The sequence below is a fragment of the Takifugu rubripes genome, chromosome 2 (assembly GCF_901000725.2).
Source record: "Takifugu rubripes chromosome 2, fTakRub1.2, whole genome shotgun sequence".
NCBI lineage: Eukaryota > Metazoa > Chordata > Actinopteri > Tetraodontiformes > Tetraodontidae > Takifugu > Takifugu rubripes.
In genome coordinates this window covers 10,588,019-10,613,484 of record NC_042286.1, presented here as the reverse complement: position 1 = coordinate 10,613,484, position 25,466 = coordinate 10,588,019, and the positions used below count along the sequence as shown (strand labels likewise).

Here is a 25,466-nt window from a genome sequence, read left to right as displayed (position 1 = left end):
AGCCGACGCCAGATGTTGAAACTTCGGTGACACCAAACAGACTCCGCTGTCAAAAACAGACCGTTTGTGTTGCGTTCAAAAGACATAGTAATTTAAACCACCTAGAATTGTTTGGCTCAGAATATAGTCTTTTCAGCAACAAATAAAGTTACGTTGAGGATATATAAATATTGTGTTTGTAAATATGCAATACTGATGATTAGTTGCGAGTAAAAATGATTCCACTAAGTTTGACTTACAAGTCGCTTGAGGGCGCTAACAATCGACGGTTACATCTCCGATAGTTGTGAACGCGGCACGGGCACTTCACGGCCCCTCGCCGCCCGGGCAGTGTGTGTTCGGCCGGAGGACGCGGCGAGAGCCGATGACCTGCGCTGGGATTTGCGTGTGTCAGTGCGTGTGTGTGTTCGCGTCTGAGTGGCTTTTACCATGTGAAAAGTTATCCAAGTAACGTACTGAGGTTTTCCACCAAGGAACCCGAGGCGAGTTTTCAGGATTTGGGGGATCGTAGACGGAAAGAAGTTGGCGAATTCGGTAGGTGTGCAGCTTTTTGACAACTTTACCAAATCTTAGCTAAAGCGCCGCCTGCTACCAGTCGAGCTAACCTAGTTGCGAGGGATAACATCTTCTGTGGTTCTTTCGTAAACAATGACCATTTGTAATGTGTTAATATTGTCATTAAGAGCCACGTTTCTGAGCTGACCAGCGAAAGGTTGCACAGTCTCTGCAGGAATACACGAAGAACAATAAGAAACTCAGCAAATGCATCATTTAAATATATGCATTCCTCTAGATTACACCACATTCCTGTGTCATTCTTCCTCGACGTTATCTATAGATAATACCCACATATTTTAGATCATGACTTTGTCTCTTTCTCAAATTTCACCACCTCAGAATTACAAGATCTGGGCTGTGCAGGAGTTTCAGTCAGATAAGAAATGTTTGTCTATGAGGCAAAACACTCTCAGCTGAAGGTGAACTTTGATCAGTTGCTGTATTTTTAGGAGATGAGAATTCCCCGACTTTAACATTGCTGTCATTCCTTCCCTGTAAGGCAACCTAAACTTCATGCTGCTTTTGAATCATTTGCCATTTCCTCTTTCCTTGCATCCATTCCCATCCCCTGTGGTGCCATGTTGGCCTAATAGCTTTTTTTCTCTAATCAGCACCCTGGTGAGACACAGCCAGTCTTTAAATGCGGGCTCTTCATATGTCAATGACTTTCCTCCCCAGCCGTTGGAAAAAGAATGGGACAAAATCAATCAGTTACCAGTGAAAAGTTCCATTTTCTACTCATCTGACCTCACTTGACCTTCCACACAATAAGATTTAGACTTAATTTCAGACAAATGTTGCTTGTCTAAAAAAAAAACCAACCCACTCCCTTTCTAGGTGGTCCAGATAAGAAACTGCCCAAGTTCCTCTTATAACTCAGAATTTGGCAATTAAAGTATATATTAATATAGTTTCTAAACTAAGAGAGCTGCAGAAGGCACGTGTGTGTTAACCATCAGCATTGGCTTTACTAGGCTAGGTGCCTTACAACTTTTAGCATTTACAAGTTACAGTTTGGATTACACCGTGAAAGTTAAAGGTCAAGCTTAAACGAGAGCTGACAGCTTGGTGTCTGCGAGTGTGAATAGCCTGCCTGTTCAAACATTACACCAGAGGTCATGCCCTCCTCACATTGCCGGTAAGATGCTCAAAAGCTGCATCGGCGACGTGTCTAAAGATGCAATGCACCTTTAAATGGGCACAGGCCAACTCTATTTGAAGGGCTCCCATCTAATTTTACCCAGCAGCCTTCAGCCTCTCTCTTCCAAACACTGCCGCACATTTTGTTGGATCATTTAGCTAACTGCATGCCACTGGTGTATAGCATGGAGAGTGTTTAAAGGGGCACTCTACACTTATTAATTGCCCATTAAAATAGCGTTCCCAAAGTTCATCTGCCAGGTATGCATCCTGTAATTAAATGCCAATGATGGGATAGGTGAAAATTGCTCCGTCCCGTTTTTGTCACCACAGCAGGGAATGATTATTTTCCCATTAGAGGCTATTTTGGCGCTGGCCTACAGGCACCGCATGGGCAGAACTTCCCACAGTGCCCTATGGGTATGCAAAGGGATAGATCCCCACATCAAGGTTTCGTCCTCCTAAAGTGAGCTAAAACAAGAATTTCGTGTTTTTTGGCTGTTTTGGCTGTGCGGCACTTTTCCGGGGAAGCTGCGGATTTAATTGAGACGCCGCAAGGAGCGGTAAGGGTTCATTGTTTTCCTCAGTGAATGAAAAGCTGTTAGTCTCTTCAGGTCTGTTTGTCAGGGGACACTCTGCAGGAGTGATGTGGGAAAAAGGGCATTCAGAGAAAAGGCTGTTTGTCAGGGGATATTTTCTACCACCATAGACAAGGTTAGAGGTGAGAGAGGGGTCTCCCAAGGCAAACACAACAGCGATGCCGAAATAATAAAGCCCCTCTCTGTGTTACCTTGCAGGACTTTGGACCTCTGCCTTCCATCTCATGTTTGAGTTTTATTTATTCTTAGTGTAAACATCCATCCTGACTGATGGTCTTGCATAGGAGACCTGCACCGCCATGTCTGGCTCGATACCTCCCACGGGGCTCGTGTCATAAATTGAGATTACCGCGGGCCTTTTGAGGCAAACAATGCAGAACGATGCCGCGCGGTCCCCAACTGTCGGAGGAGTACGGCTTGAATTCCGTAAGCTATTTTTAGCTTCTCTTCCCCATTGGCTTGTCTTTCAGGAGGATAAGAACAATTTAAGATGCTAATCTGTTCACAAAAGTTCTTTTTTGTGCGCAAATGCTCAATCTACTCCGCGTAATGAGCTGTGAGCAAAGATGCAGTGATTTCACCCTGCAGGAATGATAAACTCTCAGTTATTGTTCTTTTTTCCCCCCACTGATCTGAAGATACTACACTATTTGCTCTGATTTAATACTGTATGATCAGTATTTATGCTTAAACAAAGGCCTTAAGCTCCAACCATCTTGGTATTTGGTAAATATTTGAGCTACTTTCACATGTCTGTGCCCCCAGTATCCTGTCCTGTTGAGACAGTGAAAGTTTTTTTGGTTTCCTCTGCAGACACATTGAGTGGTTTCACTTCTCTCATAACTGCGACAGGCTGTCGGTGGTAAAATACATGTGTCTGATGGCTATCAGCCCCCAAGGACACTTTTTTCCCCTTTTAATATGTTGGGGTTGAGGTCTTGTTTCATGGGGTGTATTTGTGTTTTTGCTCAAGTCAGCCTTTTTTAATACTTACATACGTACATATATGGTGTTTTTGATCAGATTTCTCCCTTTTCAGGACTGTATACTCTTCCAATCTGTCCCCTTAAATCATGTTTGTTGGTTTTTAGACAGTGTAAAGGCCAGTGATTAGAGGAACGGTGAAGTTTATCAGTCTTGCCGAAGAAGCAAACTTTGCTTTAAATAGCCGTCCGATTAGCTCTCTTTGCATCTGTCTTCGATTATGGGCAAGTTGCAGTTTCCCTGGAGGGAGGTTCATACTGTGGGTAACTCAGTCATCAGCTGTGGGAACCAGATGGTCTCCATTTGTGCAAAACTGTGACTAGTTGCACACACAAGAGCACAGGTGGTCAGTTAGCTTGGCAGGAATGCTGGGTTGCATCCACTGTTTATTGGTGCCCCCATCCTTAGCAAAACACGTTACACCACATTCCTGTGTCCTGCTGCCTTGACGTTATCTACAGATAATACGCACAAATGTTGAGGGAGAGAGTACCTTGGTTCCAGTTGTTACTTTCTGACCAGATGTGCTGGGATACTGCAGCTATCGCATTTTAAACCCTTACGAGCATTGATGAGATTTTTTTTTGTCTACAATGAATGTTATGGCTCTATCGTTCTTTTCAGCCTCTATGCGACCAAAGATGGAGAAATAGTCGTAACTTAGGCCTGGTCATTAGGGGTTAGTTCAGGGGTCACAGTAGCTTGGTTTACCAGAGGGTTCTTTTTTTATTAGGGTGCTTTTCACCAGGACAAGTTCAAAGCCCGTCTTTCAACGCAAATCCAGTTTTCACAAACTTACCTGCCACTTGAAAAAGAATTGACCGAGCTGGCTGAAGGGCCGTTTGAGGAGGATTTATCCTTTTAAGAATGTCTTTGTAACAGTTGTCCTCTGCCTGAGCACAGGGCTGCTCGTCTCGCTTCAATAATTTGAATCTTTGCTTTCAAATATGCAGTAATATTATCGTAGCTGGGTCTGTCTGTTTGAAGACCATAGTAAAGGATGAGGCTGCTGACCCCATTGTTCCGTGAATAAGCTACCATGTAGGCTGTGGCTGTATAAACCCCACGATGGGGCAGTGGTCTTAATGTGTGGATCCAGCTTCCTGAAGTCTTCCCCCTCTCTGCATTCCTGCACATCTTAATTGGCGAACTTCCTGGCAGCGGTTTAACCCAGGTTGGCGTGGCTGTCAGGTCGGTACAGTAGCCAGAAAATGCACTAGGAACAATGCCCATCCTAATCCCTGAAGAATTCCCGCTCCTCTGATCTAGCTGGCCCAAGAATGCGATGTTAAAAAGGCCCGAGGCTCACCAAGAATCACAGAGGAGCCGGTTCTCATGCACGACGCTCATCGTTAATGTGCTGTTAGAAGCCAGAGAGGCAACCACGTGAGAAGCTGTTGGCGTATGCCTCAAAAGTACCACCGCAACACAAGTGTTACGAAAAACACATCCTGCAAGAGGCAGACCTGTAATCTAGCTTCACTAATGACACAATCTGTTTTTGTTTCACCGTTTCAGCCAACTATTGGTTCTTTTCCAGCACTAGCGGAGTAAATTGAGCATGCCCCTCCTGCCCTTTTCTACTGACCGGTTTCCTCTGCTGTGCATACCACAGCCCTGACTTTGCTATATGTTAGCAAGTGTAAATTCAGAGCGGGGAGGAGGGGAATGGGAAGAATTTCCTTTTTATTAGGCGAGGCCTTGATTCACTGAAGCAGCTTTCTGAGCTGAAAGATGGTACATGTTTTAGGAAAAGAGTGAAAAATTCTTAATAATGGTGATATAAAATGCAGAATCGCCTCCAATTCCCCTCATTGACTTGGTTATGTGCTCCACCTTTTGTTCTGTCAGGTCCTGAGGCCTGAGTGCCATGCCAGAGGAGTCCCATTCTGCTCTCCACCAGGGCCCAATGGGGGAAGGTAAAGACCTGTGCAATTACATTTATTATGCCCCAGTAATTGCTGTTTCTAGACTCGTCATATAACATGGCTTTCCAATAAATGATTCTCAGCGGTGCATCTGGTTCTCCGGGACAGAACAGAGAAGTGCTGCAGAGTTGAATGGAAAAATACTCGAAATGGACAAACGGGGGAAATCAAGCGCTTGTGAGTGGCAGAGCAGAGAGCGCAGCGAATGTCCCTCCTACAGTCAGAACCGGCAGAGAAGCTCTTTGTGTGGCTGTGGAGCTCAGCCAAACCCTTTCACGCGGCCGAAACCCCTAAACACACGCACGTCCACCCAGAACGTGTCAGAATCACAGTCAGCCAAGACTGTGCAGCCAGCGGTGCTGACCTTGTACAGTGGAAGGGGAGGGGGGGGGCACTCAAATTACATATTATTTTAGTGTTCATTATCTTTGCAGAGCTGAAGCGTGGACACTGGGCCTCTTTGTATCTGTTTGTCTACGCTATCCTCCAACCCGCTCGCCGCCCCCACGCCGCCTGTCTCTCTGCTGAGCACATTTGGCTCTCGTCTTCCGCTTTTGATGAAGAATACCTCTTCGTCTGTACTTCTCTTTTTTTTCTGTGCCCGTCCCTTTGCTTCTGCTTTTGCTAGAAGGAGGGCGTCTGCCTGGAAGGACGTGTGCCACCCTCGTGAAAATGCGTCCCTCTTCCTCCCTCACGGCTCATTTTGCAGCTCAGATGTCCAGGGTGAAATCAGCCTGGCATGTCGGAACACCCAGTTTCAGCCGAGACGTTTTCACTGACCCTCTATGCCAGCTGGAGTTAAAGCATGACTGCTCCAGCTCCCCATTGTGGATGGATGGCTGGTAATTAATGGGTAGGGATGCCGGTAATGATGGCGATGATTGGATGTGGTTAACAGACGGGAGGAATGCACGGGGTGAAAGGAAGCCTCCTTTTCTGGTCAGGAAGTGTTACAGAGGTTTCTGTGACCGTCCCGCTTCGGCTCTTTTAGTTTTGCACTAAGAAATCTGTCTCGATCACATCGTTATTGGGGACATCGTTCACTCACTTCACATGTTTTTAAGAGAGAAGCCACACAAATGTTTAACCACTCATTGTGAGTAACAAATGTGGATCCCTTATTGTTCCTGGATAGTTTTCAGCTGTAAATAACCTTTTTGGCAGTTCTAATATGGCATGGTCCAGTGGGATCACCATCCCCGCCACATGTAATGCATCACATTATGCACATCGGGCTAATGCCCAGCTAGCCTGTCGGTCCAGGGACAGCAGCTCCGCCAAGCTTAGTGGTATAAATCATCTTTTTTTTTTGGTTCCAAGATAAGTGTTCCCTCTGACCCACTTAACCCCAGCTGGAATGTAGCTGTGTGTTCAGAAGGTAAGGCTTTAAAGGGGGTTTAGGTGGGCATGTGGATCATCTCCATTGAGAACAGCTTTTCCAGATCAGTGGACATAGAGATGTGGAGCAGGCCCGTGGACCAAACCTCCTTTCCTTAGTGGTCTATATCACCGCCAGCTTCAGGTAGTCTTTCCCCTGTCTGGCTCTGACTCCTGTTGTGCCTGTAAAAGAATTTATTTCAATGCAAATGACTTTACAACCTCCTGAACTGACATTCCTCCTGTGCAGTCCTTCCGCTGAATTAACCCCTTAGTTAGGCTCTTTGTTTTGGGTGTTTCTGTTGGATCTTCAGTTACCCCAGATAAATCAGGGAACCCCTGAATCAAGGGAACCCCTTCATCATTCACCAACATGGCACTTAATCCAGGCACACATCAGCACATGTTATACATATATGTCTGTAAGAACAAGGACACTTTTAATAGGCGTAAAGCATTCTAAATGAGACTAACCTGTCAGTAGTGAGGCATCATTAAGGCCTAAAAGGGAACCATCATAGAAGCATAACATCCTTTCTAATGCTCCACATGAATAAAAGTTTAATGCGAAGTAAATGTAGTGTGTCCTCCTGTGCAGCCCACTTCACACAGCCATCCCAACATCGGCCTGGACTCCGCACAGAGGTGCTAACAGCCTAGCACTGACGCTGCAGACTACACAGTGAACTCACACCCCGGGGCCAGCTGTGGGCTGTGATTTCCAGAGGAAATGCAGCCTTTGAATTGGTCTTGCTGAAGGCTGTTAAATGGAGAGTTTGGGGGGGGGGGGGGCTTGTTAAATGAAGGATCCTCCTAAGAGGATCATGCCTGTGCAGTGAGGTTAGCTGTCACAGCTGGATCGTTCATGGTCCAGCTTTGAGCACAAAGGGAAGTATACAGGATTAATGTTGTCCTTTTGATTGTTTCAAGTTGTTTCCATAGGGCTCGATTCTCATACGTATTCTCACAGTTTAGGCCTGAGCCCTGGGGGAGGGGCACAACATTGGGTGCAATGGTTAAGATGCTCTCACAGTTGCAGTTTTTATAACATTTTTGGTAGAAACTTAGTGTAAGAGCAGCACAGGCTGAGGTGGGCTGTTTTGTAAACAGTATTACTTGCCCAGCAATGGAAAAACAGACCTATCCAGAATTCCTCTGGCAGATTCACAGGACATCCCTCCTTACCCACTTCATCCACCTTTTGGTCAGTTTCTACATTGCTAGTTGTATTAACAACTTGTAAATACAAATATTAGGGTCTCACAGTGCAGAAAGCCTGAAAGATGCCGGGTTTCGCTGAAAACCTACACAATATCTCTGCCCTTGACCGTTGTAATGGAATGTATTTACTGACCTTCAGGCTAATAATTAACATAACATTTGAAAGCTTTTACACCAAAAAACACACACAAGTTAAACAGGACTTATAAACCTGGAAACAGCTGTAGTGACCTAATTTCTTTGCTCGATCAACGAATAAGAAATCAGTCCAGTCCGTCAAATCCTGTTTAGCCGCAGGTCTTATGTCTCATGCTGTTTGATAATGGAGGACATGACAGGCTAATCCTCAGAGGTACCTCCTGTGTTCCTGAGGCAGCCATTGTCAAGTGGGGAGGAGGTTTTCCCAAGGGGATCAGATCAGGGGATCAGGACAATTTCCCCGTCTTCAAACAGCCTCCGGGCAGAGGTCGTGAAGGGGTGTTGAAGGTGGAAATTTAGACGGGCTCTTGAGGCGAGGAAGGGTTTTATTACGATGTAAGACGCAGGGTCATGCCCTCTGTATTAGCAGATTAGCTGTTGAATATTGCCTAGAAAATAACATTAAAAACTGTTTCCACCGTTTTCAATGTTTTAATGTGGAAATTTCTCCTACTTGAGCTTACACGTGCTAGTGAAGTTAAAAAAGAAAAAAAAGGACGTGCTTTGAACTCCCTCTGTGAAGGTATGTCGTAATAAATGTTGCAAATGTTAACAAGGCGTCTTTTGGCCCCGGAGGGATAGAAGTTAAATATGAAGTGCCAGGTCTCCAGTGAACTATCGCTGCTCAGCCTCTCCTCCCAGATTACCCAATGTGATAAAATGAACAGTGAAATTGCGAAGATTTTAGTTGTAATGCGTTATGCAAGCAGCAACTCCTGATGCTGAGATATGATTCATCTGCTGGATCCTACTCATCCCATCAGATCCATGAGTCAGGGTGAGTCTCCTGGGAGCAGCTGCGCATTACTAACAGAGCAGGCACGGGCTTGTTGCTTAGGTGGGATGTTCAGTCCTTATTGTTGTCACGTTGTTTATTGTGTAAGGAAAAATGCTGTCCATGGGGCGTTCATGAGCTTTAAAGAGGCCGAGCTGCCTCGCTGTAGCTGACCGAAGCTGAAGTTAGAAGACTGCGTCACTGCTGTGTTAACCTTGAAGATCAACATTTGCATCCAGAACGCTGATCTCCATCTTTGTGTCTCTGCCTCTGATTTGCTTAGAAAATCTCCAGGAACGCGTCGGACAGACGAGCACGGGGGCAGCCTCGCCGAGAACGGCGCCGGTTGTTTTAAAATGCGGTTTCAAATTTAAAACTTGAACATTTTGACCTTGGCTTCAGGTAGAGCCGCCTGAACCGTGTCATCATAAAGGTGTGTCTTCTTCAGACGCTCTTCTTAAATCATGTGTTGCACACTCGGGGCTCATCATAATAAAAAGTCCCAGGCTTATAGACGCCATCCTTTCACGCTCTCTTGATGCTGGCATTGGTGGATACATCTCATTCTCTTTCAGGTAATGTGAGGACCTGTATTTTTACCAGAATCATCAGAATTATTACACATGTCAGTGTTGAACCTTGTGACAATTTTCCAGACTGTAATTTTTCTCCGCCGATGCGTAATCATCCGCCTGGCTTTATTCTTCTATGGGACATGATGTCACGCAATAGATCTTTTACCCTCCTGATGGTAAACAGTCATTGGAAATAGCAGATATGCGGTTTGGGCACCTTTATTGGCGAGACACAACAATGGAAGGGCCTGTGTGGAATTTGCATGGAGGCTGGTTTGCATGACTTCCATGGCGTGTGCATGTGTCGACGGTGTTAATGTTTACCTACAGTACAAAGCGTGCCAAAGTCAGGATATTCCTTATAAAAGAATGTCCTCCGTGTGAAATAACAAAAGAAACACCAATGCTGGGCATGCGCAGGTGTGTCGGGTGCCGGTAATAGCCAGGTGTTCGGGTGTTTCAGCGTTTCTTCTGACCTGCTGCACCATCTCAGACGCCTGATGTCACAGACAGGCCGGTTTATAAACTGTCTGCATTGTTAACTAAATGGAGTCGCTCGATGTTTCGCGGTGAGTTGCAGGCTGTTTAGTCATCAAGCCCCACGTGTGAGTGACTGTCTGTCTACTGAGGCACGTTCCCTAAACCACCTGTCTTATCCCGGACAACAGTTCCTTTATTCCTTCATTCCAATCCACTTTCACCAGTTTCACGTTAGCATATAGCAGGACTGCATTAAAGTCAACAGGGGCTTTGGATTCATGGGCAACAAAAGGGGAAGGGGAGGTCACGTCTGTAACATCAGCACACCTTTGTCTGTCAGTGTGAACCCCAGCTTAACGGCCAGGAGCTGGAATTTAAAGAATTGTAATGAGGGTCTGGGGTGCTTTTCTTTTTTTTAAGCTGAAATTCCAACCAGTTTGTCTTCTGACATTAAGTCACTTCACACATAATTAGATCATGTCAAAGAATTACTTTACTTATTTGATGTGGACCTTCAGAAAGACTTTGTACAAACTTCTACAAACGTCGTCCGATCAGCCTTGACTTGGTTAATGGTTGTCTGTAAGCTAACAGTTGTATAGTTTAACTGGAACAAAGGAGGCCTTTGTTGGAATGTTTGTGTTTTTGAAATTTGAAATATGGTGCGTTCTAAACCGTGTACTTTTTCGAACCACTTCCAGTATTTATGAACTAACGAAACAATTGTGTGTGCTCTTATTTTGGCGGACAACTGTTTTTTTGTTTTTTTTTAAATCAACCCACACATGCTTGTTATTGTTGAATGTTGTACATCGGCATGAGCATTTATTTTAAGTGATTTTGTTGTGGCAGTAATGATCATTGTTTGAAGACCTTCCACCTCTAAGAACAGTAATCTCACCCTGACAGCTAAATTGTTTATGGTCCAGTTCAGACGTTATATGCGTGTTTCTGTAAAACAAAATAGATGGTTTGAACTTGCACGTCCTGCTCCCCATGCCTGTTATGGTGGTTTCTTTTTATAGAGCTCACTCTGCTGCCATTGGCAAAACAAGTGGTATCTGGGCTTCAAAGGCAGAATTCCAAGAATAATCTTCCTTCCAATAAAGTTATTGCAAAACAATTTGGTCTTAAAGTGGACAGAACCCTTTTTTCTTATCTGGCTCAGTTGTTAAATTGCCTGATCCCGATAAGATATTATGTGTCGTATTTCCACACAGGCCTTTGTTTGTGCCGTTGGCTCCTTCATTTCAACAATTTGCAAAGCAGAAGCTATCCAAATATGTGTTTATTGCATCAGGAACGATAAGATCATTGATTCCTAAAACCCAATTTGATTATCGCCACGAATAGAATTCAGTAGTTTCACGATAGCAAGAATAGGGGCCGCGTTTTACTGCCAGACACTTTCAGGTCCTTAACAACAGGCCGCCGCTGCCACCGTGGCCACACATCCCTCACACGCAAGTTAAAAATGTTAGCAGACGGTCAGAGGACGGCGTGAAAATAGAACGTCTGCTCTCCCTCGGTCCCGTCGCCCAGCCGACCGAACGACTGCGTCGCGTTCAGCGTTTAGGGGCATCGGAGCTCGGGCAGTCGTCATCGGCGACGCACACTTGACGATGTGGAGTTATCAAGAGTCCACTGTGTCCCGTGTGATAGAACTCCCTTTGGGCTGGACTCTTATCTTTGGCCTGCTTGTTGAGCACATCATTCACATCCTGCTTGCAAGCTCTGTTTTCAACACAGGCGTTTGCCCAGCGTCGTTTCCTCTGTCACAGTTAATGGCCGTGTGCAGATTGGGCCTCTGAAGTGTCTGATCAAACGTGGCAGAAGACAGTGATGGACTCCAGTCTGGAGGTAACTCCGGGCTTCTAATGGAGTAGGCACATTTGGGGTATCCTTGAGGAGATGTAGAATAAAAGGCCCTGCTGATTCCTGCTCTTTTTTTTGCTTTCCCTTTAACTCGAAATTGGCTGCAGACTTTGGCAGACGATGAGCCCAAGCCGCTTTAGCATAGAGGGATATTGTGTGTGTGTGGAAGAAAAGTAAGGCGGAAAAGAATTCCACATGCCAGACACGCCAAATATCAAAACCGAGAGAGCGGAGCGGTGTAGGAAGCAGATGCCTTGTTCCGATTCAGTGCGCTAACACTCCTGTTACCCCGTATTCCCTGTGTTTTGAATTTTTTTTATTCCTTGGTGGTCAGGTCCTTCCTGGTTTAGCATGGTGGTAGCTGAGCTGTTGGTGTGGACCAGTGAGCAAGTGCTGCAGCACTGCTGACTAATGGAAACTTTAAAACAAGGAAATGTGTGTGCTTTTAACACACTTTGATTAATGTTTAGGCCGCTATCCAGCTGCACGTCGTCATTTTCAGTACTCATAAATCACTAATTCTGGGCACTTCCCAAGCTCTCATATGAAGGGCACGGTTTGTTTTATTGAAAGTCACAAGTATAATGTTCTTACAGATGTGTAGGACCGATAAGTCAAAAGATAATTTCCCTGTTTTTTAGAGAACATTTTGGGTTTTGGATTTGACCCTGTTGAACATTAGCAAAGTACCTTGATGTGTTTATTGTATCTTCATCAGCTGAGCTGCGCACCAACTGGTGACCATATTTGTTCTAAAGCTCGGCCGTATTGGACAAAAAAAGCCTCATAACCGAATCTACATCTGTTGGCTATCCACAGCTAATTATCCTCCCCATTTCCACTTGGCAATATCAGTTAGCCGAGACGTTTCATTTAATATTTCTCTTAATGCTGCTTTGTTTCTGGTAGAGTTCCAGCTACGGGTCTGGGATCGCGTTGCACGACAGACCCATATTTCTTCAGTCGGACCGCTCCGCTTTGACCCTAATGTGAATATTTAAGGACATGGAGAAAAGCACTGGAGCTCTGTGCACAGTGGCTGCTCTATTCTCACACCAGCATGACTTCATCTGTTTAGGAAACATTTGTAAGCAAAGTTCCCCACATGCCCGAGAAGGATGTGAAACTGAATACGCTCTCGCTTTTTCTTTTAAAATTGAACATAGAGCAGTAAAGACATATAAACAATGTTCCTGGTGCACTTCCCTGTTTTTTTTCCCATTAGTTCCCCTCCCACCCTTCTGTTTTCCCAAGCTTCACCCTTCAATAGCCAGCAGAAATAGGAAATGTCTGAACTTTCCACAGAATTTGCACCATTTTAATTGAGGCCATGTCAGTAATTAGGCAAACAGGGCTTTACTTTGTAAACCTCTACTTTGTGCCCCATCTGGCTCGAGAAAAGGTTGCTTCAAAAGCTGTAAAGATGATGTTCCCTGGAGAGAAGTGCATGCTGTTGTTAAAGCACGAGGTGTGAAGTGTCCATGTTAAATATTCTGTGATTCCTGACATCCACCGTCTGTCTTCCATGTCCCACAGAATCTCCCCAGTTGTCTTCGTCCCTCCCCACCAGCGAACATGAGCAGGCCAACGTCGATTTGGGCGCAGACTGCTGCGGCCATCTGTGCGTGGAGCTGCCGGACAAGGAGGGCGAGCGTCCAGTGAGTCTGGTGTCCACCCTGTCCTCGGACTCATCCCGTGATGGTCGCAGCCTTTTCGGGAGCACTGCTACGCTTCCTTCCTCCACCACCCCGCCCGCACAAAGCGAGGAGGATATCGACCTGGAGCTGAGTCCACCCGAAGGCACCAGCAGCCAGACTGGGGACCAGAGTCCCGCGTTAACAGGGTCCAGAGGCCGCTGGCACGAGCAGCTGGCATCAAACGGAATGAGAAACCAGTGGAACGGCAACACCGGCTGCTCCAACGGGAAAGCCAGCGGGGAGACTCCGTACATCAAAGACTCTCCCGTCATTACGGACGCCATGGCGCCCAACCCAAAGCTGACCTACGTGGACCGCGTAGTGATGGAGATCATTGAAACGGAACGCATGTATGTGAAGGACCTGCGCAGCATCGTGGAGGTGAGTCCATGCTGAGCTCAGCTGCTACTGAGTCTAGAAACGCCACATTTGATTTGGATTAATACGCAGCCATTTTGTCTGCAGCACATTTGGGATGTGATTAATAGAATTGAACCAGCCAGGATTCCAGACACATGCAGTTGAGACTATTATGTATTTACTGTGTTCCAAACCTCAGATGAGGCGGGAATATTCTGTGGATGTTTCAGTTTGTTCTCATTATTTGGCTCCTTTTTGGATTTTCTGCTCCTCAGTTGATGACGCTCGGCGTCCGCCGACAACGCGCTTGCAGATCACTGTTTCACAGAAGTGAGCAGTCTGTGATCCAAACACCCAATGAAGTTGTATATAAAGCAATCGGTGTATTTACAGTGCAGTGAAAGTTTCCCGCCGGGGATTATGAACTTCAAACAGTCCAAACTCAAACACAAGCAGGGTTCCTCATGCCAGAAAAGAGTTTTATGATTTCGGTTGCTGGACTTCACGGACCTGAAGCATAAACAGATGAGCCGGTCCGCGGGCCGCTTCCATCTTATCGCATCCTTTTCCTTTTTGTAATCTGAAAACGGCCTCGGACAAAGAAGCCTTTTGCGGCCTCTGGGTCTTTCATGGCTCCTCCATTGAAGGCAGGAAGAATCCCAGCTGCACTGCCGGTAATGTCTTTAACATGTGAGGCATTTTGGAGAGCCACCGACGGAGCAGCGGAGCAGCCAGCGCCTCCCCTCACCTTGGGTCTTGATTGTGCTGGCGTCTGGCGTTTGCGAGCGCTCCCCTCCTCGTCGCTGCTTGAGTGATGACCCGCTCCTCCTGACGGAGGCCTCTGGGGCCCGGCCCCGGTCGCACAGCTCCTCCAGTCGACTTCCTGGTCGTGCGGGCCAAAACAAACACCCCTCATCTTCACCGTACCACAAAATAAAGGCGATGAATTAGTTTTCCGCTCGGCCTCGTGTGGGAACGCAGCGTTCCACCTACGTCCGCTGTTTTTTTTTTTTTTCCTCCCTTCCCGCCCAATATCGATCCCGCGCAGCTCAGTTCAAATCTACGCAAATGCTCGAGTCAGACAGATGGGCGCGTTTCACCGAACTCCCAAGCAGCTGGTGAGATTATGTTCTCTCCGCCTTAGTGTTTTGTCTCGTTCGCTCTCAGATCTCCCGTCTGTCCGTGGAGCGGACATCTGGGGACCCGCTGGGCTATCTGAGAACGTCCATAACGCTTGGCCTGAACACGCACGCAACACTCCATCACAGCACCGTTTAACCTCCAATGAAGCGCGCCGTAAAATCTAACGCTACCTAAATGAGGCGAAGGTCGTGGCTGGCGCAGATCAAATGGTGTGTGTGTGTGTGTGTGTGTGTGTGTGTGTGTGTGTGTGTGTGTGTGTGTGTTGTTTTCACTGCACCAGCCATCACCAATGTGGCGCTTTTCTGTGAGTTTTTGCACCACATTGTCCGTGAGTATGGGCGTGTTTGCACGTTTGTTTGTTCGTGCGCTCTTTCTACACTCGCTAAGTGCGTCTGTCTGTCTGTCTGTCTCTCGACAGCTTACTCTTTTTGTCAGCAGTTGTTTGTTTGCCGCAGGACTGTGTAATTAGCCATAACCGGAGGGTGATCATCCAGATGCTTGCATATGCGGTCAGTGTGTTATTAGATATTTTTATCCACTCCCGAGGTTCGGAGACGTGCCTCTAAATATAGAGCAGAGCAGACTGGTTTTCTATAGTTCAGGTTAAACACAGTTCAGGGAATCACACATCCAACCACTCAGGAGAATAAAGCTGCCAAAACGGTCATTTGTCCCGCGTTAATGTGAATTCATGTGGCACATGAAAATCAAATGTTTTTTTCCGTTTATGCGCCACCTGCTGGTAAGAGCTCGAATGTGCTTTTATGATCTAATACTTGTAAATAAAAACTGACCTTTTTAACTCACGTTTTTTTTGCTGTTTTCCAGGACTACTTGGCTCACATTATTGATATGAGCAATCTCCCCATTCGACCAGAGCAAGTGTGTGCCCTGTTTGGAAACATAGAGGACATCTATGAGTTCAACAGGTAATTATCATAAATACTTATCATAAATATATATAATGAATAAAGTACATTTTGAATAAAAGTAGTCAAAGCAGTCTGAAAACTCCCAGTAAAATGATTAATGTATCAGTTTGTGATGCGATGGATGAAAATACATTTTAAAAGGATAGCATTCAAAATAAGGGCCAGTTTTTACTGTTGACTGTTGTCATGGAAATGGCCGTGCGGCTTGCTTTACATTTATCTCATGCTAACCGGGGCTGGTTGCTGACCATACGACATGCCAAAACACACATTAACATTCCTGTCTCCCCTCACTGCGAGGAGCCTCCCTGCTAACGTCAGGGCTATTGTATAACTCTGAGCTACAAATGGGGGTGGTTGTGATTTACAGTTTTTGCCATATGAAGTAATTATTCTAACACACGTGGAAAATTCTGACATTTTTGGACCCACTGCCAAGTATCCTTGTGAAGGGTAACATACCGCCCTGGAGCAGCAGATCACGCTTTAAATTCACACAAGTTTAACACTGTCTTGCTGTTTGGTTCCTTTTTATAAATTCAAGCACAAATTTCCAAGTCTGTGTATGTGCGTGCGTTATTCATTGCACGAGATTAGCAATGTTTGCTGCCCTCTAGTGGCGACAATACCTAACGCGTCTCAGGGCTTTTTATTCAATACATGCTCAACTTTTTATTTATTTGTTTCAGTGAACTGCTGCAGTCCTTAGACATGTGTGACAATGACCCCGTGGCCATCGCTCAGTGTTTTGTGGATAAGGTGAGAGGAAAAATGTAGTGCTGACATATAATATCATGTTATATCAACAAAATAAAGCCCCATTTTTCTGTTTTTCAGAGTGAATACTTTGAAATATACACTCAGTATTGCACCAACTATCCCAAGTAGGTTCTTTGACTCCTACAGATTTATTTTATTGATTTTTTTTAAAGTAACTGATCACATTTATTTGCGGTCCTCCAGCTCTGTGGCAGCCCTGACGGACTGTATGAGGAATAAAACTCTGGCCAAGTTTTTCAGGGATCGTCAGGCCAGTCTGAAGCGCTCCCTCCCGTTGGGTTCTTATCTACTGAAGCCGGTCCAGCGCATCCTAAAATACCACCTGCTTCTCCAGGTAGTGAAGGACATCAATCAGACATTATTCACTGTGTTTGTTTGTTTGTGTTGGTCTGTGTTTAGTATGCATGCACATTTTCTGTGAATCGTCAGTCAATAAGTAATTTGATCTGAGCTGGGCTCCCTTACAGGAAATTGCCAAGCACTTCGATCCACACGAGGAGGGCTATGAGGTCATTCAAGAGGCCATCGAAACCATGACTGGAGTGGCCTGGTACATCAATGATATGAAGAGGAAACACGAACACGCTGTCAGAGTTCAGGTGAGACCTCATGGCACCAATGCAAAGCAGCATTTTATTCTATGTTTATCGCGATGCTGAATGCAGCCAGCTGTTTCTCTGTTTACTTTGTTCTTCAGGCCCTTTTTAATTTTCTTATTGTCCTTCTTATGTCCTGTCTAACTCGGCTTAGCCACATTTGCCATGTTCTAATAAAATCTTCCTCCACAAATTTAAATCTTGTGAAACTTCTGAACCTTTAGAACGCGACACAAACCTGTGTCAAAGCAGGTTCCGTGTGAAAGGCCACAGCTTTTCAGCGTATTATGATAAATGGAAATGTTTCCATGTACCATGTGTCTCTGCAGGAGATCCAGTCTCTTTTGATCAACTGGAAGGGTCCAGACCTGACCACCTATGGAGAGCTTGCCCTGGAGGGAACCTTTCATGTTCTGCGGGCGAAGAACACTCGCACCCTCTTCCTTTTCGACAGGATGCTCCTTATTACCAAGAAAAGGGGCGAACACTATGTCTACAAGACCCACATCTCGGTATGGGCCCTTTTTTCCCTACTGCAACACAAAAACAGCAAATAAACACAATAAAGGAGCGTCAGTGGGAGGTCGATGACCTCTCAAGCGTCAGCTGGATGAGTGTGTTAATTGTGTGTGCAGTGCTCCACCCTCATGCTGCTGGATAGCGTCAAAGATCCTCTTCTCTTCAGCGTCATCCATTTCAAACACCCCAAGCAGCCCCATACAGTCCAGGTAAATGACGACTCGGGTGGTTCTCTGAAGGCGTAATGTCGGGTTTCAACCACTCGTGAATGTTCCATTTCTGGACTAATGTGACTGTTTACACCAGCATTTACTGTATCGGTCTGAACATAATATATCCTCACAACGGATGTTCGTTCAGGCTAAGTCTGTGGAAGAGAAGCGCTTGTGGGCGCAGCATATCAAGAGGCTCATTCTGGAGAACCACAACGCTATTGTTCCACAAAAGGTGAACAGCTTCAGTGCTCCAAATGTTCCTCCTGCTCTGAGCGAGCGCGTATAAATCTGCGGTGTTTTTATCTTTGAAGGCAAGAGAAGGCACCTCGGACATTTCAGACAGTAAGTGTTACAAATTGACAATAATTTGCTTTGGTGGGACCGCTTGAGCTGTTTCCATAGCAACCGGAGATGCTGCTCAGAAAAGAGAGAGGCTTTTTCTCTCTCTTGGAACAAGGGGATGCTGTCATCCATAGCCTGTGGAGGGGTTTGGTTAGTGTGTGTTTTAGTCAACTCTAACGAGATCCTTTCACTGCTCAGGTCCAGGAAAGTACCACTATAGTCCAGAGAGGCTGAAAAAGACGGACAGCTGCCACGGGGATGAGTTCCATCTTGGTAGACGAAACGGGAGGAGGAGTTCAGGTTAAAGCCTTTTACTTCATTTCTCACTTCATGGACCTGTAACGTTGGAGTTCTGCAGAAATCAGTTAAACTCCTATATGAATAACACCCAAACAGGCATCACAGGGTTACTGTCCAGCCCTTCTATTCTTCCCCACTATGGATTCACAATACATTATCCCCTCTTTCTATGGCGCAGAAAATCAGATAATATTCGGAGGTCAGCATCTAGCTGGAAGCCCCGTTCGCAGGAGAAACTCAGCCACAGTGCTGACTTCAGGGTTCACACACCTGCCTGTGTAATCAGGAGCATAGCTCGGCTGTCAATCATCATCTTCTGCTCCATTTTTCATGGAATCGGGGGGGAAAAACCCAGCTCATCTCGACTAAACACAACGGACACTGTATTTGCAAAATCCAGGTCTTTGATTTCAGGATTGATTGGCATCCCTCGCCGCCCGCTGTGGAGCCAAGAAAAACACTCATTGAAATGTCAATTAAAGAATTTCTTTACTTACAAATGACAGTGACGCATGTTTTTTTTTTATGGATTTTTTTTTGTCTTTTCAGAGCCTGCAAAACAACTCATTAAGAATGCAAAAGGTTGGTACTTTTAGCTGTATTTGTGAGCTTTATGTGGTCTACATTATCTGCACCAGAGCAGCAAGTGAACAGCCAGCAGCGAATGTCTGTCATCCACCTCTCAATGTGCTGCGTTACCCTTTGGTGACACCTGGATGACAGATCAAAAGACATAATGAAGTTAATTATATTCCACACGGGTCAGAGGCTTTGTCACACACACACGAGCTCTTCTTCATAGTGAAATGCAGCCTCTCCATCAGGTCTCTCCGCTCTCATCTTTTCTAATTGGTCATTACAAATGGGGAAAACCTGGAGCTGTCCTCGTCCCCAGATCTCCTCCGCCAGATCAGTTTTTCAAAACCAATGTAATGAAGGAGCAATTTTCGTGTCATCCACGCCATCTTGGTGAGGGAGTAGTCCATCACATGCTGGCTAATTGTATCATGTCCAGTTTGAGCCTCTGAGAGGAAGACATTCCTAATTGATATTTATCTAATAACAAGGCCTCCTTTAAGTACGGAGCAGCCTAACTATCGCCTCAATTAACATTTGCCGGTGCAGATTGTGTCCTGACCATAATTGTACACTCTGCGCGTAAGGTCTGACCCTTTTCAGCCTTGTTGATGTTCTACTGTGTTTCTGTCTTTATCTCAGTTTTCCATGCAGCTGTTTTGAAGGTAAGCGCCTCAAGTCCAAACGTTCCCTTTTATTAAGTCTTAATGTGCTCTTTCTGTTCTGCTATCAGAGCAGATTTGTGAGGTGAAGGTGCGGTGGTGAGATATGATTTTTTTCCCCCAGAAGAACATGAGAACAAATCTCGACCTTGAAAGTCTCTGGCTGGAGAAAAAAATCCCATCTCACCAGCAGCGGCCTTACAATCACTTTGTCACATTTACAGTCTCGCGGTCACTTCATGGCTCTTGCACTGGCCTCGCAATAACAGTCCACCTTTTCTGTGACTTCACGCTACAGCATGCAGACAGTGAGGGCGCGCTGCTCGGGGAGAGGCGCCGCCTCCAGACAGCCTCTAGTGTCAGTACACTGGCCTTGGGTCTAGATGAGCCCCAGGCCGTCAACCAATGTGTGAAGGACCTTAGTCCCAGAAGGAGCTCTCAGGAGCAGCTTAGTCTTGCTGACAGTGACACCAAAGTGAGCTCTTCACCCAGTGAAGGGAGGCTGGAGCTGGAGGAGGCAAAAGAGGAGAAGGTGCAGGAGGAGGAGGAAGAAGGGGACAGTTACAAGGAAGATGTACTGTTTGGAGAAGACCAGGTAGCCGACTTTGCCAGCTCAGTGCTGGCAGCCATCTCCTGCTGGCAGTATAAAGCCAGGGCTTTGCTTTCTACTCACATCACAACGGTGAGGGTTTCTCACTTCCTGCTCCATTCCACCGCCTTACCCAGTCTTCCGCCGCTCTCTTTCTCCCTCGGGGATCTGATCATTTCACACACAAACAGAACCTTTTAACACCACTTTTCACTCTACTCGCTGGATGTGTCGGGTTGAATGAATTCTGTTGGAAGTGCACAATCTGATGTTCAAACCTCCGCATGTGTCGCCGCAAACGTGTCCACCTCTGATGCTTCTCCTCTCATCAAAGCCTTCCGTCTACCTTTTGTAGTAGTAATATTGATGCTTCCCTTGTTCAAATCACGAAATTAGCATGTCTAGCAAATGGTTATGATAATGGCGAAGCTCCCCTCTTTCATAATTGTGTTTATCTTATTCTCTTTTAGTTGAATTCTTTGAAAGTTAATGGCTTTGCCAGTAATACGGCGTGATATTCCTTTGTTCTGGTCATGTTTGTTTATGGATTGGCCTGTTGGCCGACAAAGGATTTTCGGCCTGTCGCTGCACCGCAGTGGGAGCTACAGCAGCATTTATGATAAACTCGGTCCTTTCAGGACGATCCGAGCGGTGATCTGGCTGAACAGAAAGCGGACAAAAGCGAGGAGGTAACGCCTCCCAGACCTGAGGAGATGGCTGTGGAAGAATCCCCGACTGCACAGGTATCAACTGAAGCCCTGAATCCATCTGTGGCTGCTGACGGACGGTTCTTTTCTCATGCTTTATTATCACTTATTCAGTTGAAGTCACCGCACTGTGCAGCACAGTGAATTTGCTAGAAAGTGCTCTCTGTGTAGAACAAGGTACGCTGATTAACTATTACTCTAGACTGTTAAGTGAGGTTCCTCTTTGATCGGAGCCAGGGGATTCTCCGGGGCTAAACTGAATAACGCCTGGAGCTAAAATAATATCCATAAATTAAATCCCCCAAATCCTGACATGGTCCAACAGAGAAGCATCGCGGTCTACGTCCCCAGGTCCCCGCTGACACCGGTCCGTCCGCCTTTCCCCGATGTTGCAAACCGAATGCTTGAACTTTAGCGTCTAGCCTCAAATGGCCAACAGATTCAGATTCAGATTCCTTTATTTGTCCCACACGGGGAAATTTACACTACAACAGTGCGTAGTGATGACTCAGCAGCATCCGCTCACCTTTAGATCCTCACATTATTGGATGTAAAGCACACACCCCAGCAGATGTATTTACTTGTTTTGCGATAAGTACTCCAGACGAGAGGAGCGGCGCGTATTTCACAGCTGTGCCCGGCTGATTCTCACTGTAACTTTCCAGGCCGTTTCCTGTGAGAGTGTAGCTTATTATTTTTGCTCGGCCTTATCTCCACGCACAGCTGCAAGCTGCTCTTTTTTTTTTTCACTGTCCTGCTGCCGCAGGCAGCCCGGTGGAGGGGGCCCCACCTGGAAACTGACTCAGATTAATGGCTAAGTCAGAGGACATCAGCACAGGGAACACTGTTAAAGTCAAAGACATGGACGTGCCAACCGTTTAACTTATAAAGGCTGCACGGAGCAGTTGGCAAATCTCAAGACTCACCACATGATCCAAGACTTTTTCCCCCCATAAAAATGTCAGTTAAATAAATATTGTAAAGCTAAAAGCTTTAAACGGCAGATGCTTCAGATTTCCTTACATAGTTGACCCCTGTCACATTTGACTCCAGGACTGATTACGTAATCTTTGTGCCTTAGACCACGGTGGCAGACTTGGGCCCTGTAGACTCTGAAGAACAGAAGCTGGACCATCAGGTGACAGAACGTTGCTGTCAGAGTCCCTTGTCTCCCTCCTCTCCGGTACCACAAAACTTCAAGGCATCAGAGTCTCAGGACAGCTCAAGAGAAACTGGAGAGGATGGAGATGTTGAAAGCGATTCCTCTGGTCTTCCAGCTGAGGACACAAGCATGCTGAGCAATGGGGGGCTCTCAGAGGAAGAAGAGATGGTACTTTCAGGCAATAAAGGTATCCTGCCTGTATCTGTGTTGGACCAGGCAGGCGTCATAGTGGAGGGTTTCATGAGCAGTCTGTCCAGGCGTAGCAGTCTGGTGTCAGAGGAACTGGCCTTTTCCTCACCATTTGTGCGCAGTCCCTCAGCCTTGGAGGTAGAGACCGAAGTGGTGGCTAACTTTACCCCAGAGCCACAGGAGACCCCATTATCCATAGGTGGTCCTCATGAACCTGAGGAGAGGACTCTCTCTGAAGGGCAACGCAGGTCTACCCTCTCTAAACAAGACCGCCTCCTCATTCACAAGATCAGAAGATACTACGAACACGCCGAGCACCAGGACGCTAACTTCAGCATCAAACGCAGGGAAAGTCTCTCATACATCCCAGCCGGACTAGTGCGCAACCTGAGCCAACAACTCAATGTCGGGCCTCGGGACCAGGCAGCCCTAGCATACAGGAAGGGTCAGTCTCGTAACCGCCCCACGTCATGGGCTGTGTTTGACCTACCTGGACTAGGAAAGAGTAAAAACATTCAGCATCATAAGGTCCCAAAACTCAAGATCAGCCCAGTGGAAGCCAAGACATGGTCACAGAGTGGTGCAGATCCCAGAGAGGAAGCATTCAGACCCTCGGCCGATATGCTTAGGGTGTGGGATGATATGGAAATGGCCCAGAAAGGGCAGCAGATTCCTGAGGAGGCCTGTGATGATTCAAGGACATTACTGGATACTGAGTCAGACATTTTTGAAATTTGCATGAGTGAAGAGCCTCCTCAGGGTCCAATAGAGTCTGAAAACTGCCCTCCCCCAAAAGAATCCTCCACTTCCTCTCTGAGGACATCATTCCCAGCAGTGCAGGAGGAACCTCCTCAAGAATCTACGACGCAAGAGAAGAACCATTTCGGTCCGGCCCACCTACCCAAGATCGTCACCTTCCAGAAATGTGCAGAGGAGGACCAGATCCTCGAAGACATGGGAAGGATGAAAAACAAAGTGTTCCAGTTGGCGCGTCAGTACAGCCAGCGCATCAAAAATAACAGACCATTAGTTTGGCAGAGGAACCGAGGGACAAACCAACAAGGTTTCAAGAATGTGCCCTCTGCCCAGGAGAAGTCAGGTAAAGAGCGTTCAAGTGAAACAAGAAGCCTGTTTTTGTTTCCCGAATTCGTGTAGGCCGAAGGGAAAGGGCTGTTTAATCGCTGTGGCTTTCTCTTTTCTGTTTGTCTCTACAGGTAAACCCAACCTGAGACTGTCCATCAGTCCTTCCGATCAACCGCTCATCCACGATGAAAGTTCTCTAAGCCCGGTCCAGTCCCCAAGATCTGCCTCCAGCCCTGAGCAGACGCTTTCTCCTTCGCACAGCATGCAGTCAGACCGCTTCCTCTGGCCCGACGTTCAGGAGCTGCGCACCAAATACACCTCCCAGTCCTCGAAGCTGAACTGCACGGCCCCAAATGGGATGGTAAAGTGCAGCACCAGCGGATGTCAGGGCTGCCCGAGCCACTACAACAGTTTATTTGACCTTCGCAGAGCTGCAGCAGACTGTCACAGGACAGAAGCGCTCCCAAAACGGAGTTGTGGCGAGGAGGATCCGGCACAGCACACCCTTCATCCTCCTCTCTGCAGGTGGAGCTCTTTGGACCACGTGCTGGGGTCTCTGCCTCTCCACGAGGTGCAGAACCTCCAGGACGCGGCGAGTCCAGCCAGAGAGAATGGAACCACGCACGCTGAAGTGGAAGCTCTTCAGGAGGGCTCGGACTGCTCCACAAAGTCAAAGTTAGCCGAAAGTCATCTGGTAAAAAGCTTACGGGAGAAGTTCCAGAGCCTGAGTGCAACTTCATGAATTATGTACAGCTTCTTCTTTTTTTTTTTATCATCCCATGGAGATGTTATCTGTTGGTCCCCTCAGAAGAAAACATCTTGTACACCCATTGTTGTCAACACAGGAGACGTGTAGATATGAAAATATTATTGGCTCTTACTCGCCTTTTAAAAATGTATATTGTAATATTTGTACATTTGGTTTTTGTCTGTAAATTAATACATGTTAATTTAAAACCATGCTTACGTCTTCAAGTATCAGTTTTATGCAGATTGGGTTCAGCTGAGGATTCTTGTTATGATTACTGTATTTTACACTGTGTCAAAGGGAAAAATTAGACTAAGGAGAATTCTGCGCACCACCAAAGACGGTTTCCTTGTCAGGGCCATAGCAACGGCTGTAATTAACCCCCATATCTACTGTAACAGCTTCTGAAACCGCTCTCGCCTACTTTACTACTGGAGCTTTATGGTTTCCTCAATTATACGTATAATGGCTGGTTAATATTGTTGAAGAAAACTGTACAATTGAGAGATCTTCAGCCACGTGTACACACTGACGCTTAGCGCCCTTTTAAACTTTGCTTTCCGAGAAGATTATATTTTCTTTCACACTTGAAGTTCAGCCTATTTTCAATAAAAAGAGAAAGGTGTCTGCCGTTGTTCTCGTCTTTACCCGAGAGGCGTGTAACTCGCATCAGGCAAACATCACTGCAAGTTGTGTGTCTAATGAGGAAGCAATTTTATTGTAAATTGAATTTTCACCACATGGTGAAGGTGGAAATTAATGACAAAAATACCTGTTGCGGCTATTAGTTTCCTGCGACGCTGCAATCAGGTCTTCCATTTAAAAAGAAGTGTCTGTGCTAATTAGCAGGGTTAAAAATACAGTTCCAGCATCTGGCGACCATCTGGAATTACTTTTCCCATCATCATACTGCAATATTTGTAAAATCCTGATCTGTCCTTCCTCATGATGATCCATCTGCTCATCAAATCACGTAAAAATCGATTTTTTTTTAATGGACACAAATGGCGCGCGCTGATTTGATCACGGTAATGAAATAATTTTGGGGGAGGGGGTTGATTTCGTGGATTTAAATGAATAAAACGGCTCCATCATCATCAGCGTCAGGTTGCCGAGCGCCCGAGCCGACAAGCACGTCAAGTCGGCACTGGTGCAG

The 25,466-nt window shown here is 46.2% G+C and overlaps 1 protein-coding gene across 4 annotated transcripts; it reads left to right on the top strand.

Moving 5' to 3' along the window:
• The first annotated feature begins 316 nt into the window (after positions 1 to 316).
• LOC101077393 (pleckstrin homology domain-containing family G member 3) lies at positions 317 to 24,935 on the top strand. Of its 4 annotated transcripts, none has more exons than XM_011616377.2 (19): positions 317 to 534; positions 5,133 to 5,200; positions 13,247 to 13,788; positions 15,739 to 15,839; positions 16,532 to 16,601; positions 16,680 to 16,726; positions 16,806 to 16,956; positions 17,090 to 17,221; positions 17,548 to 17,730; positions 17,854 to 17,946; positions 18,098 to 18,184; positions 18,264 to 18,294; positions 18,493 to 18,594; positions 19,144 to 19,176; positions 19,813 to 19,835; positions 20,131 to 20,427; positions 21,060 to 21,164; positions 22,210 to 23,578; positions 23,694 to 24,935. In XM_011616377.2, the coding sequence occupies exons 2-19, from the start codon at positions 5,152 to 5,154 to the stop codon at positions 24,302 to 24,304; spliced, it is 4,026 nt and encodes a 1,341-aa protein (XP_011614679.2). In that variant the 5' UTR covers positions 317 to 534; positions 5,133 to 5,151; the 3' UTR covers positions 24,305 to 24,935. The 4 variants fall into 4 exon arrangements, with proteins under 4 accessions (XP_011614679.2, XP_029688654.1, XP_029688655.1 ...); XM_029832794.1 differs by having other exon boundaries at positions 20,131 to 20,514; XM_029832795.1 differs by having other exon boundaries at positions 317 to 538; positions 20,131 to 20,514.
• The last annotated feature ends 531 nt before the right edge of the window (positions 24,936 to 25,466 follow it).